Source organism: Pteropus vampyrus, unplaced genomic scaffold (genome assembly GCF_000151845.1).
Source record: "Pteropus vampyrus isolate Shadow unplaced genomic scaffold, Pvam_2.0 Scaffold518, whole genome shotgun sequence".
NCBI classification, from domain to species: domain Eukaryota; kingdom Metazoa; phylum Chordata; class Mammalia; order Chiroptera; family Pteropodidae; genus Pteropus; species Pteropus vampyrus.
In genome coordinates this window covers 289,841-309,118 of record NW_011889299.1, presented here as the reverse complement: position 1 = coordinate 309,118, position 19,278 = coordinate 289,841, and the positions used below count along the sequence as shown (strand labels likewise).

At 45.7% G+C, this 19,278-nt stretch overlaps 1 protein-coding gene and 1 non-coding gene across 4 annotated transcripts; both read left to right on the top strand.

Moving 5' to 3' along the window:
- The first annotated feature begins 2,637 nt into the window (after positions 1–2,637).
- MAGED2 (MAGE family member D2) lies at positions 2,638–10,916 on the top strand. Of its 3 annotated transcripts, none has more exons than XM_011383397.1 (13): positions 2,638–2,841; positions 4,327–4,400; positions 4,738–5,229; positions 5,848–6,156; positions 6,276–6,339; positions 6,599–6,678; positions 7,185–7,279; positions 7,977–8,056; positions 8,149–8,191; positions 8,515–8,577; positions 9,685–9,799; positions 10,191–10,597; positions 10,783–10,916. In XM_011383397.1, the coding sequence occupies exons 2-12, from the start codon at positions 4,356–4,358 to the stop codon at positions 10,587–10,589; spliced, it is 1,785 nt and encodes a 594-aa protein (XP_011381699.1). In that variant the 5' UTR covers positions 2,638–2,841; positions 4,327–4,355; the 3' UTR covers positions 10,590–10,597; positions 10,783–10,916. The 3 variants fall into 3 exon arrangements, with proteins under 3 accessions (XP_011381699.1, XP_011381696.1, XP_011381697.1); XM_011383394.2 differs by lacking the exon at positions 2,638–2,841 and adding an exon at positions 3,329–3,443; XM_011383395.1 differs by lacking the exon at positions 2,638–2,841 and adding an exon at positions 4,085–4,248.
- Positions 9,373–9,502, top strand: LOC111733077. The gene has a single exon (XR_002777823.1). It is a non-coding gene; the product is annotated as a small nucleolar RNA SNORA11 (small nucleolar RNA).
- Positions 10,917–19,278: the final 8,362 nt, after the last annotated feature.

Genomic DNA, 19,278 nt, shown 5'->3' with positions numbered 1-19,278 from the left:
GATAGGAGGGCAATATGAAATTGTTAGAGATCCAGGTTCTTTTTAGTTTACTGATCCACTATCCTTAGGGTGTGACCCTGTCCTCATGTCCTTTGTTCCAGGAGGCTATGTGTCCAGCTAAAAAGCAAATGTTCTATTACTAAGGAAGAAGAGGAGAATGGCTATTGGGTTAAACAATTAGCAATCTATGCTACAAATCGCTATACTGAAATTATTCCTTCCTAAATCACCAGAGACCAGATTACCACCTGATTGTTAAAATCCCTAGACATTTTTTTTCAGGCCTTTTCTTGACCTCTTGGTACTATTCAACAGGAATGACCCCTTCTTCCTTTTGAAACATTTCTTCCCTTTGTTTTGTGACACTTTCTCCTTCTTTTCTCTCTGTCTCTTTGGTCACTACTTATCCATCTCTCTCTCATGGACTCCTTTTCCTCCACCTATGCCGTAGTTACTGCTGGTCTCCAAGGCTCTTCCCTGAGCCCCATCTCTTCTAAGGCTACACATTCTTCTCAGGTGCTCTTGCCCTTTCCCGTAGATTAAAACCATTAATATACTGTTGACTGTTAGATCTACAACTTCAGCCCAGACCGCTTTACTGAACTTCAGACATGTACATTCAACTGCCTGTGGAACACTTCCACTTGGATGTCCCACAGATGTCTCAAAAATCAATGCTCAGTTCCTCTACATTAGTATTCCATATGTCAGTGAAAAGGCTTAATATCTACAAATTTCATCTCTCAAATCAGATCCCCAAGAGTTCTCTTTGACACTTTCCTCACCCCTTTCTCTACATCCAATTATTTATAAGGTCTTGTTGCTTTTTATCTCTTTAATATCTTCTTAATTTAATCACTTCTCACCACCTCCACTGCTACCACTCTAGGCCAAACCACAGTTATTGCTTATCTGGATAACAACTCTCCCTCTTTCTAGGAAGACATCTAATCCATACTACTTATAGATTAGGCAGCTAGGACGTTCTTTCTAAAACACAAATCTATGTCACATTCAAGCTTAGAACCGTTCAATAACCTCTCAGTGCTTTCAGGATCAAGACCAAAGTCCTTATCTTGGTATTCAAGGCTTGCCATGATTTGGAAGAAATGAGAATTTGAGGCACTGAACTGGAAGAAAAGGAGGTACTGTGTCTAGTGTGAAATAAAGTCCTGTAGATGGGGAGAGGACCTAGGAGGTAAGAAAGTAGTGAGCTGATACCATGAACTTGGAGGAAGAGAGGGGACAGGAGAATAGAAGCCCATCTTGAATATCTGGGAAGTGTGTGTGTGTGTGTGTGTGTGTGTGTGTGTGTGTGTGTGTGTGTGTGTGTGTGTGTGTGTATTGAATTATCCATAGAATATAAGGATTTATGGTATTTTATTTACTTTGTAAAGTAAAAGGTGACCTCATAAAGCAGATTTATGACCATTTGAATTACTTTTGGATGTGGGAAGGGTATTGAATATTATTTCTGTAACTGACCACTGTGCTACATTTTATTTTGTTTTCTAATAACATTTTAGTTGATGCTCTTGGGTCGTCTGGGTCTACATTCATATGCTCTGTAATTAATGATAATTTTGTCTACTTTCCATTATCTATACATGTTATTTCATTCTCTTGAATAAACCCAATTACTTATGAGATTTGTTATGTGATAAAGGTGCCATTTCAAATCAGTGGGGGACGGGGAATGGATTAATTTGCACATGGTATAGGGACAAGAGACTATGACTTTGGAAAATAATTAAGCTGAATCCTTACACAAAATAAGTTTTGGAATGATAAAACCACTTAAATGTAAATAATAAAGACATAAAAGTGCTTGGAAAAAACCAGGTTGTTATAACATAGGAGCGTGGAAAGTATCTCTAAGCATGAATCCAGTCATGATAAAGGAAAACCTGATACATTTCACTACATAATAAACACTTTCATATAGCAAAGTTATCATAAATAACATGAAAAATATTTGTCATACATGTGACACATAAGCATATGAAGAACGTTGTTGGTAGGAATGTTATTCCATGTACCTTCTGAGAGTGAGTTGACAAATTTTATATCAAAATGGAAGTCTTTTTTGTAGTATTTGAGTCAGCAAAAAAATACGACAAATAACAACAGCCCGATACAGATACAAAGATGTTCCTTGTAGCATCGCTTTTAATAGTAAAAAAAAAAAAAAAAAAAGGAAATAATTTAAATGCCCATGTATCATGGAGTGGTTAAATAGATTATGAGATTATGGAACATCTATACAAGAAAAGATTATACAGCTGTCAAGAAAAGTGTGCACTATGGAAAGCTGATTAGAATATATGACTGGAAAAAATAGGTCACAAAACAGTAGGTACAGTGTACCATTTGTGGGCAGAAAACCCAAATAATTAGTATATGCATAGAAAAATATCTGGAAGAATGTATATCAAAATATTAATAGTGGTTATTTCTGGGAGATAAGGGTGGCCTTTCATTGGTACGTTACATATTTATGTATTATTTGAATTTCCATAGCGATAACGTTACCTTTGTAATAAGAAAGAATAAAGATATAAAAATAAATAAATTCAGTGAATGAATTGCTTTGAGGGGGTGGTTTTGGTTGGAAGGGGTTCAGACCGAGCCTGGTACAGTGGCATAAACACGCGCTTTGGCGTCAGACAGCCCTGAGCGGGGCCTCATTGCCCCACCCCCGAGGAAGGAGAAGGGGGGTGGCAGGGGGCTGCGGAAAGGGGCTGGGCTGGGCTGGGCTGGCTGCAGCTCTAGTCTAGGAGGCTGAGACTTCGAGAGAGACTGAGAGAGGGTAGACGCATCCCGGACTCGCTTGAGGACAAGGTGAGGAACGCTGAGATTGGGGTTTCCTGGCAGCCAGGCTGTGGTCCCAGCCCCTTCTAACCTGTAGCCAAGCAGGTGGGCAATTCTTACTGCACCATTGCTGCTGGAGGAGAGGTGACCTGGCGTGGGATGTAGGCTATACGGACTGGGAAGCAGAGACTAGTGGAGGAGAAGAAGAGAGAAAAAGGGGGAACCAGGCATGTTGGTTGGCGGACGGGGAATCTGAGGGGGACGGGGAATACTGAGAAGTGGAAATCCAGAGAAGAAAATATAGGATGCAGAGAAGGGTTAAGGAATACTGGGGGAGGGGGTGCACAGGTACTTTGGAGGAGGATGTAAGGAAGGGGAATAGGGAATTCTGTGGGGTAAATAGGAAATGCGATGGGGAAATAGGGAGCAGGAAGCAAGGCAGAGGGAATACGGAGGGGGGTATAAGGAATGGAGAGCAGAGAGTGGGGGAAGGGCAGACTGGCTGAGACAGAGGCCCCCTAGGGAGGCGGAAAGGGGCGGGACCACTTCCGGCCTGGATGGGGGAGGGCAGTCTCTGAGTTTCGAAGGGGCTCGAAGAGAGTGGACGCACTCTGGAATTGTAGAAGGACGAGGTGAGCAGTAGCTGGGCCCAGCTCTGGATCAGAGCCTGGCAGGGGTCGGCCCCACCGTCTGGGATCTGGAGAAAATCTCCTCTAAGGATTGGATCGTACCGGATCCATCCGGCTGGGAAGAGTGGGGATTGGACCCGGTTTAGCTGGGCCCAAGATGGAATCACTAACTCAATACAGATTTGAGGAGGGGATGTATTAGGGAAGGAGAAGAACCAAGATGCGCTTTGCTCCTGTTTGGAGGGGGGTGTGTTGTGAAAAAGGACGCGACTGCGCGGTATTGTGGACTTTGGGGTGGGTGCGATACCTGGGGGAGGGGCCGGGACCACCAGACATTGTGGCAATTTGAAAGGGAGGCTTGCTGGGGAGGAGGCGGGACCTAATGCTATTGCGGACCTGGAGAGGGGCGTGTGCTAGGAAACGGTGTAGGACTGAGTGTATGCCTATTGCGCATGCGTACTATGGATCCCTAGAAAGGGGCGTGTAGAAAAGGGCCCGCTCTGAGACGGACCAGCTGCCGAATGCGCATGTGCAGGGTGGACATCAAAGAAAGGGCTTGTACTGGGGAAGCGGGTGGGGCTGAGATGGGCTCTGCAGCCTAAGCGCATGCGCTCTGTCGATCTGTGGCCGGCGGGGGGTGCACTGGGGAAAGGGGCGGGGTCCTCAGAGCTGCCGCGCTGGCACATCTTCCTGGAGCAGGGGAGGGTGGGGCTGCAGAGAATTGAGACCTGGACGCTGTGGATTGCTGAATCTGAGAGCAGAGTCGTTCGGTGTGGAGGAGGGATTTGGGATTGGGGCCCTAGGAAAGGTGAGGATCAGCTTCCAGGCAGAACAGGAGAGAGGACGTTCAGTGGGCTCTCCCGTTGACCCAAGCCTTCTCTTTCAGGCTCAGCTCTTGCCAGGCCAACTTGAGACATGTCTGACACAAGCGAGAGTGGTACAGGTACAACCCACTTTCAGGTAAGGCCTCTTTCTCTCCTCTCCCTAGCTGCTTTTCTGTTGCTACCCCAAATCCCTTGGCACTTCACCTCCCATCCTTTTCTTTCTGCACCCACTTCCCTGCCTGGGTGCCCTCCACCTCAGTAGAAAGAAGAAGGAAGGAAGGAGAGTAGGCCCACCCTTCGGCCATCAGTTCCTACTCAGAGGAAGGGGAGGCCTTGTTGGGCTGAGGTGGTCAGAGCACTTTTCAAAGTAGGAATTAATATAGTTCGGAGAAGTGAAGGCCTGAAATTTTGGAGCCATTTACCTGGTTGGGGGTGGGGAGAAGTTCTGTGAGTTTTCCTGCTTTCTCTTGCAGGCCGAAGCTTCAGAAAAGGACAGTGGCTTGAACATGCAGACCCTGTTGACAGTGACTAAGAACTTGGAGGTCTCAGAGACACTGGAGGCTTCAAAGGCACCAGAGGTCTCAGAGGCTGTGAAGGTCTCAAATGCTGCAGGGGTCTCAAAGACCACAGAGGTCTCAAAGACCCCAGAGGCTCAGGAGGCAACTGCCACTCAGGTCTCACCTACCACTAAGCTGACCAATACCCAGCTTCTAGCAGCTGAAAAGAAGAGCCTAGCAAGTGACACCAAGATGCAGAATGCTGACTCTCAGGCTGTGACAATGCCTGCCACTGAGACCAAAAAGGTCAGCTGTGTGGCTGATAAGAAGGTCAATACAAAGTCCCTGAAGACTGAGGCCGCTGACTCTCAGGCTCCAGAAGATGAACCGGAGCCTGAGGGTGCAGCTGCCCAGGCTCAGGAGAGTCAGGATATTCGGCCCAAGGTCAAGGCCAAGAAAGCCCGGAAGGTAAGACCTCTGCAGTCACCATCCTTGCCTTTCCATTCCTCTTCTCAGTTGGTTCATTTGTTCTGCAAACATTTAAAAAGTTTCCTGTACGCATCAAGGCTGTGGGAGACACTAAAAGGAATGCGATGCAATTCCTGTTTTCAGAGAGCTCACAGATCGGTGGGGAGATGAGACAGATATACACATGGCTGCAATCTGAACATAATGCAGTTTATATTTACATAGTAGCTACCATGTGTTAGGCTTTGAGCTAAGCACATTCACTCAGATTATCTTTCAAGTACTATAAAGGAATCCAGTTTTATAGAAAAGGGAGCTAAGTCCTAGACAGGTAGAATGATTTGTCCAGAGTGGTACAAGCAGAACCAGTGGTGGACACAGGAAAAGGAAAAGCCTCACATCCCACTCTTGGGTTGTTTCTGGCCTGGGTAGGAAATGAAACTCCTGCTTGGAGGCCAGTGAAAGACAAACCCAAGAATCAGCATGGCCAATGTCTATTAAGTCAGGTTGTTACTACAAGGGTGGGATTAGAGTGGGGGCTATTAGAAGAGATAGGATGAAGAAAAAGAATCACCTGCTTCATCTGGCAATGTTGTCTTTCCCCTCCTATCAATGCAGGTGAAGCATCTGAATGGAGAAGAGGATGGCAACAGTGATCAGAGTCAGGCTTCTGGAACCACAGGTGGCCGAAGAGTCTCAAAGGCCCTAATGGCCTCAATGGCCCGCAGGGCTTCAAGGGGCCCCATAGCCTTTTGGGCCCGCAGAGCATCAAGGACTCGGTTGGCTGCTTGGGCCCGGAGAGCTTTGCTTTCTCTGAGGTCTCCTAAGGCCCGTAGGGGCAAGGCTCGCCGCAGAGCTGCCAAGCTCCAGTCATCCCAAGAGCCCGAAGCACCACCACCTCGTGATGTGGCCCTTTTGCAAGGGAGGGTAAGAACCCTGTCCTCTCCACGCTGCCTTATGTACTGCCTTACCTTCCCTCTTCTCTGCCATCCTTTTAAGTCTTCTACAAACATATTTTGATCTTTCCATCTTTTCCTCCTGTTCAGGCAAATGATTTGGTGAAATACCTGTTGGTTAAAGACCAGACAAAGATTCCCATCAAGCGCTCAGGTAGAGTCCTATTAACGCTCCCTGCCCCCAGCTCTGCCCTCCGCTACCCTCTCCCCCACATGCTGCGGACGTTCCGTGATATTATGCTCTTACCTCTGTCCTCCCAAAGTTCTAAATTGGCAGTGCTAGCATCTCTGTTCATTAGCTCAGAACCTGTTTATGTCACCCACAGCAGGGTTGATAAAGGGTCTATAGTTTGGATATGGGGGCCACCTGGTTTCAGCTTAGCCCAGGTGCTCCCAACACTCTCCCCTTGCAGACATGCTGAAGGACATCATCAAAGAATATACTGATGTGTACCCTGAAATCATTGAACGAGCAGGCTATTCCTTGGAGAAGGTGAAGGGGCAGCCCTGGGGGATGGACACAATGGGGAAGCCTTAAACAAAGGTGTACCTGTCCTTTCTGGGGGTGGGAACCAGAGAGACTCACTAACCCAGCCCCATCACTGTGCAGATGAGCAGACAGTGGCCTAAGGAAGTGCATAAACTTGCTTGGGGTCACACAACAAGTCAGTGGTAAAAACACAGGTAGGACTCAAGCCACCTAACTTAGTCCTGGCTTTGGTCCACTGCTGGACATATCCTATAATGTATTTCAGGTGCTCACCTTTCCCTTTCATTCCCCATTCTGTGTCTTTCTGCATTCTCACTAAGCACAAGGATGATGTTGATAATAATAACACATTTTTTGCCTGTTTGTTGTGTGCTGGCCACTTAGCTAAGTGCTTTATGTGCATTGTCTCACTGATTGCACACATATACACACCTGTGGGTACATGGGGAGCTGCAGGATGCCCAGGAATTTGAATTTTGTGATTTCACAAGCTTTTTCCCCATCCACAGGTATTTGGGATCCAATTGAAAGAAATAGATAAGAATGACCACTTATACATTCTTCTCAGCACCTTGGAGCCCACTGATGCAGGCATACTGGGAACGTAAGCTGGGAATGGGCTGGGGTGAGAAGGAGGCTTGTGCTTTTGTTTATGGTACAACCTCATCCATGTATTCTTTTCCCACATCCCCTTAGAGAGTCAGGGAAAAGGAAGGCGTAAAAAGCCCCTGTTCCAGCTCCCGCATATAGTTGGAGCCTTGCACACGATAGTGGTTCTTAGTTACGATTGAATAAAGGGTGTGGAAGCCTGGGGCAGGGCATTCCTGTCAAGTTTTCTGTTTCTGCAGAAGCTTCCCAGGAAAGCAGACCTGTCATTGCTTCTCTTCCTACCGGCCTTGGTAGAGTGGTTCTCAAGGGCAGGCATCCTGGTGTGGGTGGATGATGATGCTTGAAGGGTAGGAGCTTCAGTGGGGCTGTGCCTAGAATTCTTTTGGAGCTGAGGGTTCTGGGGGAGCAAGAATAGACTCACATTGACTGAGTACCTGGGTCATGCTTGATTAACAGAAATCCCCTCAGCAACCCGGGGAGGGGAGGATGTGGTTTTCCCATTTTACTGAATAGGAGACTGAGGCTCAAGAGTCTAAGTGCCTTCCCCAGGGTCACACAGAACTTAAAGCATAGACTGAGAAGAACTCTCCCATATCTGAGGAATCTGAGAGAGGCTAGCTTAGTGAGCTGGCTAGTATGTTTTTTTCAGATGACTGACGGACATAGACCTCTCTGTCCTATTGTTCCCCTAGAACCAAGGACTCCCCAAAGCTGGGTCTTCTCATGGTGCTTCTTAGCATCATCTTCATGAATGGAAATCGGTCCAGTGAGGGTGAGTGGCTGGGCATACAGCTGAATGGGTGGCCACAGCTAGAATTCCACATGTTCATTCTCTGTCTCTTCTCCTTTTGCCTCCCCTTGCAGCTGTCATCTGGGAGGTGCTGCGCAAGTTGGGACTGCGCCCTGGGTATGATTGGGCTCTCAGTGCTTGCTATGTGTTTTGTCCTTTGGCAAGAGAGGATGGTCCCAGGATTGCATCAGTCTGGTGGTCTGGTGGAGTGGGCAGGGGTGCTGGACTGGGTATAGGGCTCAGGGCTCTGACCTGGGTGGATGGGGAACTCTCTGCTTCCTGTCTCATTGTGTCTTGGACGTCTAGAGAGCTTCTTTCTTGTGCAGGAAACCTTTTCCATGTTGGAAATGCATCTGCACACATCTGAGAGGTGCCATGGCCCTGTTTGTTTGTATGTATGTATGTACACATGTATGTATTTACCCTTTCTCTGCTCTCAGGATACATCATTCGCTTTTTGGGGATGTGAAGAAGCTCATTACCGATGAGTTCGTGAAACAGAAGTAAGTGTTTGTCTGGTGTTGGTGTGTTCCATGCATTTTGTGTGTTTTAGGACTGAGTGATAAAGCTGTATGTGTGCACGTGTGCCTCTGTGTGTGTGTGTATGGAGGTGGTAGCTTTTTCTTGAGGTGGTGACAGGGAACAGGAGCACATAATTTCTTGACCTATCACATGTATTCTTACATATACCTTCAGAACAATACAAGGGAGGGATTGTCATTACCAGCATTGTACCTGTGAGGAAACTGAGGCACAGAGTGTGAAGTCATTTTTCTTATGGTTATACAGGTAGCAAATGGAAGATTTCAATTTTAGATTCAGGCCCCAATGCCTTGGTTCTTTTTACTATGCCAACCAGGGCCTCATAGAAATTAATTTCAATTAAGTGTCGTAGAATGGTAGCTTTAGGCAGCCGGGCATCGTCCTTAGGGGCTTTACATATACATCTCATTTGCATAACTACCCTGTAGAATAAGTGCTATCATCCGATTGCCATTTTCAGTTGATAGACCTGGGGGTCAGAGACTGGAAGTCTGAGCGTGGCCCTAGCTGGTCAGGGGCCCGTTCAGGCCTGGAGGCCAGCCCTCCTGACTTTCGGGCCAGGGCCCACCTTATCCTCGGTCCTCGGAGAACATGTGCACACTCACACAGGTGCACTAGCACACGTTCGCGTGCACACAATTGGGAGTGTATGCGGAGTACAGTGCTCTTGGACTGTTGCTTCCCTTCCCTTCACCGTCATTTTCTGTGGTGGACTGTCCCAGGGCTCAGCCAGGCCACAGGTGAGACCCTGCGGTGGGGTGTGCTCAGAGCAGGGGGCCTGAAGAAATGGCTCCTCTGTTTATAACACACCCAGCAGGAATCCGGGGTCATTGTGACGAGGGGCACCAAACTTGTGGCCTTCCTATGAACGAACACCCTACATGTGTTCTCTTCTGCTCCTCCACATAGCTGCTGGGCAGGACTGATGGGACAGGGCTCAATGTTGAAAGAAAAGTTGTAGTATTTAGTGGGGGAGGTAGCTACCTAGAGCCTATCCAGTCCATGCATGGGTATACCTACCATGGATGGTCTTATAGACATAAAGGCTTTGAACCTCTCTTTTCAAGGTACCTGGACTATGCAAGAGTCCCTAATAGCAATCCCCCTGAGTATGAGTTCTTCTGGGGCCTGCGCTCTTACTATGAGACCAGCAAGATGAAAGTCCTCAAGTTTGCCTGTAAGGTAATTGGAGAGCTGCCCAAGCTTGGCATATCAAGAGCATGGGGTGCCCCTGACTGGGACAGGCTGTATACAGAGCAGCCTGCAGCTCATATATAAACATTCTGAAGTCTCTTTTAATGTGCCAAACATTTTGGCTGAATCATTAAATCCTAACAACTAACATGTCATCCTACTGCAGATGAGAAAACTCAGGCTCAGAGAGGTAATTAGATAACATGTCCAGGGTCACAGAGCTAGTAAGTGTCAGAACAGAGATGGAATATTGGTGCATAATTACTAGAAGTATTTATTACATTACTGGTGTATATAGCACGTAACACGTCACCTAGAATACAGTAGGTGCTCAGTTCTCTGATTCTGATCCTTCTGATGGTTGTTGTTTCTGTTTCAGGTACAAAAGAAGGATCCTAAGGAATGGGCAGCTCAGTACCGAGAGGCGATGGAAGCAGATATGAAGGCTGCGGCTGAGGCTGCAGCTGAAGCCAAAGCGAGGGCCGAGATTAGAGCTCGAATGGGCATTGGGCTTGGCTCTGAGAATGCAGCTGGGCCCTGCAATTGGGACGAAGCTGATATTGGACCCTGGGCCAAAGCCCGGATCCAGGCAGGAGCTGAAGCTAAAGCCAAAGCCCAAGAGAGTGGTGGTGCCAGTAATGGTGCCAATGCCAGTGGCAGCTTTGGTGCCAGTGCCAGCTTGACCCCCACTTTCACATTTGGGCTCTTCACTGGCCTCAGTGGAGCTGGTGCCAGCAGCAGTGGCAGCTCTGGTGCCTGTGGTTTCTCCTACAAGTGAGAATTCAGGTATCTACTTAGATTTGGTAGGGGCAACCAGGGCTCTTGGGGGTGGGATGAAGAGCTCTGGGTAGTTATAGGAAGGCCAAAGTCAGGACCATATGGAGAGAGTGGGAAAATACCACTTTTGACATTTTATTCTTGTTTGGTGGATATTAATTGACTTTTAAATTTTCTTTTACTTGTGTTTTCAGATATTGCTAATCCAGCAGTCTTTCTCTTCAAGCCAGGGTGCATCCTCAGAAACCTACTCAACACATCACTCTAGGCAGCCACTATCAATCAATTTAAGTTGACACTCTACATTAAATCTATTTGCCATTTCTGAGTTTTTTGCTTTTTTTTTTTTTTTTTGTCGGCTGTCACATTTTGGTATCACAATTAAAAGTGAATTGGGAAAGTTTCCACTTTAATTTATGCTTAGTTTGAGGTGACACTGTTGGATTCAGGGAAATGAGATTGGCATGCCTTGTTGGGATAGGTTGGGCCTCATCTCTAGGCTACAGGGCAGGCAGGATTGTGGTGGGGTGGGGAATCAGAATTTCTAGACACACAGGACACACTTTGAAGAAAAACCCTGAGGTAAGTCTGGAGCAGCAACTCGGGTAGGAGAGACTAGACGTCAAGTATAGATTCTCCTTTTGAGAAATTCGGATGACACAGGAAGGAAACAAATAGTAAAGGAACAAATGAGGATTTTCTTGGGAAAGCGGAGAGAGGCTTGAGCAGGCAGGATCCAATAGTGAGGGAGACGTTGAAGACTGACTGACACAGCCCAGCCCCTGTCAGGGTGGAGGGGAAGGCCTGGGAGAAAGGACTATCCAGAAAGTACTTGGAGAGGGGACTGGAAAGATGTGAGGCAGTGGGGAGGCCTCAATGATTTTGGAGGCTCCTTCCTTATGGGAAGTTGCTCGGTAATATTGTAGGAATCAAGATGAGTATTAGTTATTCCAAGGTTTTGGTTCTGAATTATAAGGGTACAAGACCAAGGGCAGTGAGTGTATAAGTCAGTACCTTTATTACTGTGTCCATAGTGCTTGGTGCATAGTAGGCACACAGAGTGGTAGAAAAGAAGGGACCATGGGACCCAGGCAGGCTTAGGGAAGAAGGTGAGATTGTGACAGGGATGCAGTGCAGGGGTTTGTGGTCAGGAATCTCAAGTCCACGAATGGCAAAATGTTAAGTGAATATACCAAGTACCTGCTATATATTACAGTGTCTGGGAAGTGGTGTTGAGAGAATGAGAATGACAACCGGGGGTGGGGTGGGGTAGTCAGTGGGTTGATTATATTTAAGGGCAGAGAGAACTCTAGTTGATGGTAACATCCAAGGAGAAGGTAGTTAAAGGAAAGAGAAAATAATGGTTCCTGGAGGTGTGGGGGTTAATGGCCTGGGAGTCCAGGATGTTGGCTGGGTTATCCATATGGACAGTGAAACTACCTGAGCTGGTGGCAGGATTTGGGGTAGGGAGGAGTGCTGAGCCAGGTGCCAAAGTCCCCTCATGTATGGTTGAAAGTATCACCTCAGCTACACTGCCCACTAAGGTACAGATCCCTCAGGCAATCAAAGATCTACCTTTGCCAAGTTTGGGGCAGTATTTCCCTAGACTTTTCTCTTCAGGAAGCCCTCACTAATCCCCATATTACCAGATCCCTAATCAGTGGGACAGTCTTAAGGACAATAAGACCCTAGTAATGGTTCCCTCTTCCCTACTGTAGACCCTATATGCAATAAAGGAGCAATGTTTATTGCTTAGGGAACAGAATTTTTAAAATGTTCCATCCAGAGCAAGGCAGGTCCTTACCTGTGGCCATGAATTGAGACCAGCATTTGTTACTGAGGTGTTCTTCACTAGAAGTAGAGGTTCTTCTATTGTTTCCACAGGCCGTGGTCTCGTCCAGCTGGGTGGTACCTGGGAGAGGTAGACAAGGTCAGAGGCAGCTTAGGCCTAGGAGGGACTTTGTAGTGGGTGATTATCGTGTTCAGGGCTCCCCTCGTATTCCCAGGTGATGCCATCTGAAAATGGAATGGATGGGGATGATGGTGGTGCGGGTGGTGGCAAGGAACTTGGGAACCGTGATTCTAATTTGTTTAAAGTGCTCGATAGAAATAAGGATGAGTCATAGTCACGAACTCTGCCATTTACCTTCCTTCCACAGACTACTGGGCTTGCAGGTATACCCACCTCTTTTTCCTTCTTACAAGACCTGGAATTTGACAGGACAAGGGGTTGACTTCCTCACTTCCCAGGTGTTGAGGGCTGAGGATATGGGGCAGGGAGGAAGAAATGTCTGTTTCCAGGCAAGTGGGTTGTGGCCAGAGCCAGAAAGCGTGCGGCAGGGGAAATGGGGACATTTTAGTTCATGTTTTTACCACCTTTATCAACTTGTAGGTTACTGCAATGAATGAACTCCCACAATTTTCAGTCTTTCCTTCAATAAATCATTACGTGAATTCCAAATGATTCTAGATGGTAATTATGTATCTTCCTTGGCTAGGATTGGGAAGCAGTTTCTCCGCCTATTTTACATTATCACTCTCTAAGAATCCTTTTTAGAGATTTTTTGTTCTAATTGCTTACCATGAAATTTCAATACCACAGATATACTGTATATTTAATAACTACATTTGTGCTTTGTACATAAGAACATTTAAAAATTCAATAAGAGCTAATGACAAAATGTTCAAGTTAAAAGTTAAAAATGTTTTAAAGCTGTTAATAGTTACCTTTATAACTTTGCTGAGCAACTTTAAATGTAATTTACTCACACTGTAATGTATCAGATTACATATAATTTTTATATGACTGATGTAATTTATATAACAACAATAGTGTATTCAAATTTTCAAAAAATATTCAAAACATTTTTCCAGCAAACTAAATTGAAAATTTAAATTATTTTAGTAAAAATTATTTTTAGTGAACTTAACCTTTCAGTGTTGCTTGATATGAGAAAACTAGCTGCTAGATATTCATGTATTGTCAACATTTTTTCTTTTCAGTATTTGACATAATTAATGATGGATTGAATAACTTCTGTAGAAATAAATAGAAACCATTTTTATTTACTTTGAAAAGCCCAAGTAATACAAAGGAACTGAGGATCAAACATAAAAGCAGTCAATAGCAACCAGTAGGCACACGCAGGCTACTTCTTGTGATATAACTGCAACAATGAGTGATGCATTGAAAGTCCTTCAGTCACAGCCATCTATTCACCATGGTTTTGTAGCTCTGATCTTGCTTACATCTATATATTACATGACCTCAGTGTCATTACTGCTCATGTGATACCCAAGAAAACCCCAAAGACAAATTAGGTACTAAGTAATAAGATTTTGTTAGGTAGAGTTGAGAAAGCCGCAAACTATTGTCATAGTTCATCTCCCCTCACTTCTATGTTATAAATGCAAGCATAGTAACATTTCACCTGGACTGAATAAAACAAGGTACGATGAATGTCAGAGAGAAAGAGAGGGCAAGGGCTAGGGAGAGGAGAAGAGAAAGGAAGGGGAAGGGGAAGGAGGAAAAAGGAAAGAAAGAAAGTATCTATCTACTAGAGTTCTGGTCAAAGAATTAGAGGGAGATTTTATTTAATCCTATTTCTAGAGCATTCTCATGTTCAAGAACTTATAGGAATTGGTCAAGATGGTGGAGTAGGTAAATGCTGTGATTACCCCCTCTTGCAACCATATCACAGTTACAACTAAACTACAAAATAGCCATCATATGAGTCACCTGAAGTCTAGCTGAACAGAAGTCCTACAACTGGGGACACAGGGAAAAGGCCACCTTGAGACAGTGGATGAAAAATTTGAAGGTTATAATAAGTAGTAGAGACCAACCATTTGTGAGAATAAAATAGATTTTAAAAAATTTTTGCCCAAACTTGTACTTTCAAAAATGTCTTGGTCCAATATACTACTACTAATCCATGTGTATAATCACCATTTACCCTGTCTCCAAAAGATCACCCTAAACCTTAGCACCTACTATATCCAGCTCCAAGCCCAGGAATTTTGGGGTGATATCTTTTCCTCTTCTAGTTACCTTGCAATTCATTTTAGATATACTATAAGCTATGAAATAAATTGTACATTCATTGAACTGCCACTCACACACTATATTCTCCAGTGGTGTGAAGATGAAAAAAGAGAATGAAAACAAATTACACACACACAGAACAAGAAAGGAAATAAGGAGAATGAGTATAGTCCTCATTACTGAAACTAGTCCAGAGGCCATAGCTGGTGTTTCTGATTTCCCTATCTCCTGGATCCATGTGTGCCCCTTGCCTTTAACAAGCACCTTAGCTGTTGATGGTTCTTTGCTTGGAATCATGAGGCCCTTAGTGGGCCCTGTGTATGTACGGCTACTGTATTCTTTGGCCAACCTTGACATGATGTGGATGAAAGCACCCAGGGGATTGTCTTGGTCTCATATATAGAAGGTAGATTAAGCCCTGCCCCAATGGGTCCAGCAATACTGAGCGTGCCTTAAAGGAGCAAGTCGTGCATTATGCTCCTACAGAACCCTAGAAGTTGTTTCCACAGCAATTGCATGGAATCTGAACTCTTGGAGGTCCCACCTTTACTGGGTTGCTGTAATCTGCCTTGAACTTTTGCCACTGGACACGGCAGTGCTAAGGTCATGCAGTGAATCTCCTGGGTTCCAGACATGCTCTTCCATACCCCATTGTATAGAATAATCCCTATTTCCCCTCGAAAAATTAGGATCACTTATTCCAGCCACAGAGTAAACACCCCCTTTTGCTTATTGGTTCAATGTCATGAGTTCCAAATGGGCAGTTCCAAATCAACAAGAAGTCTCAACTTCCTGTGAATCAAATTTTTGCAAGAGTTTCACTAAGTGAAGAGATGAGAGATGTCACTCTCATTTCTACTGTTTGGTTCCTAGACCTATGTATTCAGTTTATGGGAGAAAAACATCATATATTTGTTGTTGATTCAAAGAATACATTGAATTCTGTAAGAGAGCCCTCAGACTTCACAAAGTATTGTTTCCTGTTGCCATAACAAAATCTTCCATAGGCCATTCCACTCTTCTGTAAGAGCAGATGTTTATGGATGATGGTGTACATGTTAAGAACAGGGAAGCCCATAGTCATTAGACCATTTTCTTACTTCCTTCACTGTGAAATATGTTCTTTGATCAGAAAAAACTCTTGTAAGGGATATTTCAATGGTATATAAAATACATAAAGTAATTAGAAAATTCAACGATAATGGTGCTGATAAAAGCACTGCAGGCAGGGAAGGCAAATCCATTCCAGAATATGTGATTATTTCAGTAAGGATAAGTTGATGCCCACTCCATGATGGAAAGGGTCCAATGTATATCAACCAGATGCATGGCTCTGAGTTTTGCCTCCTACGAAAATTTCCCTTTCTTACTTCCCATCAGAGTCACACCTGAGTGGGGCTGTAAGACCATAGCTGTCAACTTCTGGGTAGTTCCTTCTTATCATGCAGTGTCATCTGCAAACCATGCTCCTGGTGTTATTTTCTTCTTCAATAAGCTGGTTATTGGGAACTTGACACAGGGACCTAGGTACGAGCTGAGGGAGGACGAGCAATGTGGCAGGAGTAGGTGCTATGGGAGTGTGAGTGGGAGCCTCCTGTAACTCACTTGTGTTTTTAGGACCTCCTCCAGATCAAATTTGTTTATACCACCACTCTTAGGTGATGGAATGTTGTTACTGCCTACCCAAATCTAGGGCTTGGTGGATCAGATGGCACCAAGGCCAAGATGGGCAGCTCAGGTTGCATAGTCTCTTGGGGTCACCAGGGCCAGAAATTTAACTTTGTTAAATTAACCATCAGGTGCCAGGAGCTATTTCTCAAAAAGAGAGTAGTTATTTGACAAAGGGCATATCTTTTGCTCTAGAGGCTTGTATTTTGATTCTCCAGTTGAGGCTTGCCAGAGGCTCCGTACAGCATCCCGATCTGTCATAGATGCTCATTCAACAATTAAGACATGTACTTGTTAAGTCAACAACCATGTATTAGTGACTGCAGTGTTCATGGCCCTGAGTATGAGGTATCTTGTTCTCAAGACACTGCTAGTCCAGTGAGGGTAATAATGACAGCACTGGGAGGGACCACAAAGGGCTGTGGGAGCCCAGATGAGCAAGTGATTCGCTCTTCTTCTACATTTAGGCATATTATTAGTTACAGGTGGTGTGTGGGGAACATCTACACAAATGCATACATATAGGCATATTTATATGCACAAATACGGGCATTGTGTACACACATTCTAATTATAGATTATGAGTCAGCAGTCAGTGTGCTCTGGTGGAAAGAGCCCTTGACTGGGAGGTAGGTGGTGGGGGTCAACTGCTTCAGCTCCCTTACACACAGTCCTTGTGTGTCCTGGGACACATCCCTGCCCCTCTCTGGCCTTGTATTGCCTGCCTGTAAGATGAAAACAGCATTAGCTTACTCACCCTTGTCTTCGAGAGTGGCAGGTTAGATAGTGGATGGGGAGCACCCAGAGCACTCCCTGGCACACAGTAGGTGAGAGCTACCGTAATTGATGTGGGTGATAGTCAGTGGGAAAGTGTTTAGTAAACCCTGCACAGTGCACTGTGCCCATGAGTGTGAAAGGTGGTGCCAGACAGGTGTGTACATGCACATGTTTGTGTGGAGGGAGGCACACCATGTGGAGATGGCCCATGTTCAAACTTGGCACTAAACTGTATGGGCAGTGCTGTGGCAGACCCCAGCCAAGAGAACCCTGGCTGCAGGTGGTGCTATGGGACAGGGGTGATGCCTCAGGTGGCCTCTGACTCTGCTCTGAGGAGCAAGAGAGGTAGGAGTCAGGTCAGAGTCTTCTCATGGGGACCTAGAGGTTAGGCTGTTTGTTTGAAGGCAACAGAAAGGGAGCCACAAAGACGAGGACAGGACATCTGGCGAGGTGCCTTGCCTGGGATATTGCCACCTCTGCAGGTGGGGATTGGTTGCTGAGGGGCAGGTAGGAAGGCCATATTTTAAGTCTTGGCTCTGTGAGACCTGGGGCCACTCTCTGCTCCTGTCTTGGCCTCAGCTTCCTCATCCATAAACTGGTGACAGTAATGCCCACCTCACAGAGCTGCTGCAAAGATTAAATGAGGCCACACATGTGGAAGCAGATGGTGCCATGCCTGTGCACTAGTGTCCAATATACGAGGGTGTTCCCTCCATCCTGCATCCCACTTCTCACTTGTCCTACCTCCAAGTGATTTCCCCAGCAAGAACCTGTGCTAACAACCCCAGGCCCAGAGTCAAACACTGGGGAAAGTGTGTCCTTTTATTGAGCAAGCACCCATAATATACAGGTCACTGTGCTCACCTGGAAAGAAAGGACACATACCATAGAGTCAGAGATGGGCCGGTATTAGGAGAGATGGAGCCCAGGGCATGGTGACCTGCCTGTGGGCAGGAAGGGACATTGGAGGGCTTCCTAGGCTAGATCATGAAGCAGGAGCACAGAGCCCTACCTGCCTGCTTGCCCCAAGCTCAGAGGCTAGAGTCACCTTCAATATGGTCTCTGAGGTTGAGTTCACTGTCACTATGCCCACATCGATAGATGAAGTGAAGTGTGACATGGGTATTCATGAGATAGTAAACTGTGTCACTCTAGATGTGGTCCTGCACTCAGTTCACCAGGTAGCACATGCCCATCTCAAAGATCTTGATGTAGGACAGGTGGCTGGTTTGGCCCAAGCAGGAGCAAAGTGGAGTCTCTGTTCGTTACTCTCCATTTGTTCCTCTAGGCCCACTCTCCACCCATGTCCATCCCAGTCTGTGCCTCAGGAGACTGAATTTTGTTGATGGCATCCTCTAGACTCCCTTGTTCTGCCAACAAGAGCTATTGGCACAGGATGGAGGGTGGTCAGAACAAAAGTTTGGGGTATTTATTCCCATGCCTCCCTATCTACTGGGTTGTGCTCTGGCCGTGTCTAAGTTCCCCTAACCATGACCATAAGCTCCTGTGGGCAGCCCGTCTTCCATGGTTATAAATCTCGTCACTTTCTTATAACTGCTACCTCCCCTTAATCCTTCCATTGTTGGAGAGGAAATGGCTTTCTGTTGGTGAAGCCCATAGGTATCTATCTAACCATTCCTTGTGGTGTCCCTTAACCCAGTTCACAGCACTGAAAATTAGATCTTACTAATTTGTTTTCACATACACACTGTGTGTGCCATCTGATTTTAAGAGCAATCTGACTGACGTGGAGTAAACGTATGAGAAAAAAATAAGCGAGAAAACAAGAGTGGGTGAAAGTAATGTTAAATAAATCAGTAAACAAGTGTGACTGAGAGAATGTAATGCATAAATAAATCCGTGAACAAGTGTGACTGAGAGAATGACAATATAACTTGATTTGTGAAACTTTCCCTATTTATTCTGTTAAGTGTTGTGGAAGCCACAGTGGCCAAAACTTGCTTTCCTCTGGAATCACAACTGAGAATGGAAAGGCAGTGGGAGGACAGTATAAAGCACAGGCTGTCCTTGAGGATACCATCTCAGGGTCAGCGAGAAGTTCTAGCTGCCAGCCTTGCTTTAAATTTCATCCAGAGGTGTTCGAAGGCGAGACTGGCTACATCAGAATCACCATGTTAGAAATATAGAGTCCTGGACCCCTCCCATCTGGAGTCCGCTTCAGTAGGTTGGGGAGGGGCCC

Coding starts and splice junctions, on each gene's coding strand:
- MAGED2 (XM_011383397.1), top strand. CDS start 4,356: ATGTCTGACACAAGCGAGAGTGGTACAGGTACAACCCACTTTCAG. Junction 6,157..6,275: donor TGGCCCTTTTGCAAGGGAGG/GTAAGAACCCTG, acceptor CCTCCTGTTCAG/GCAAATGATTTGGTGAAATA. Junction 6,340..6,598: donor GATTCCCATCAAGCGCTCAG/GTAGAGTCCTAT, acceptor CTCCCCTTGCAG/ACATGCTGAAGGACATCATC.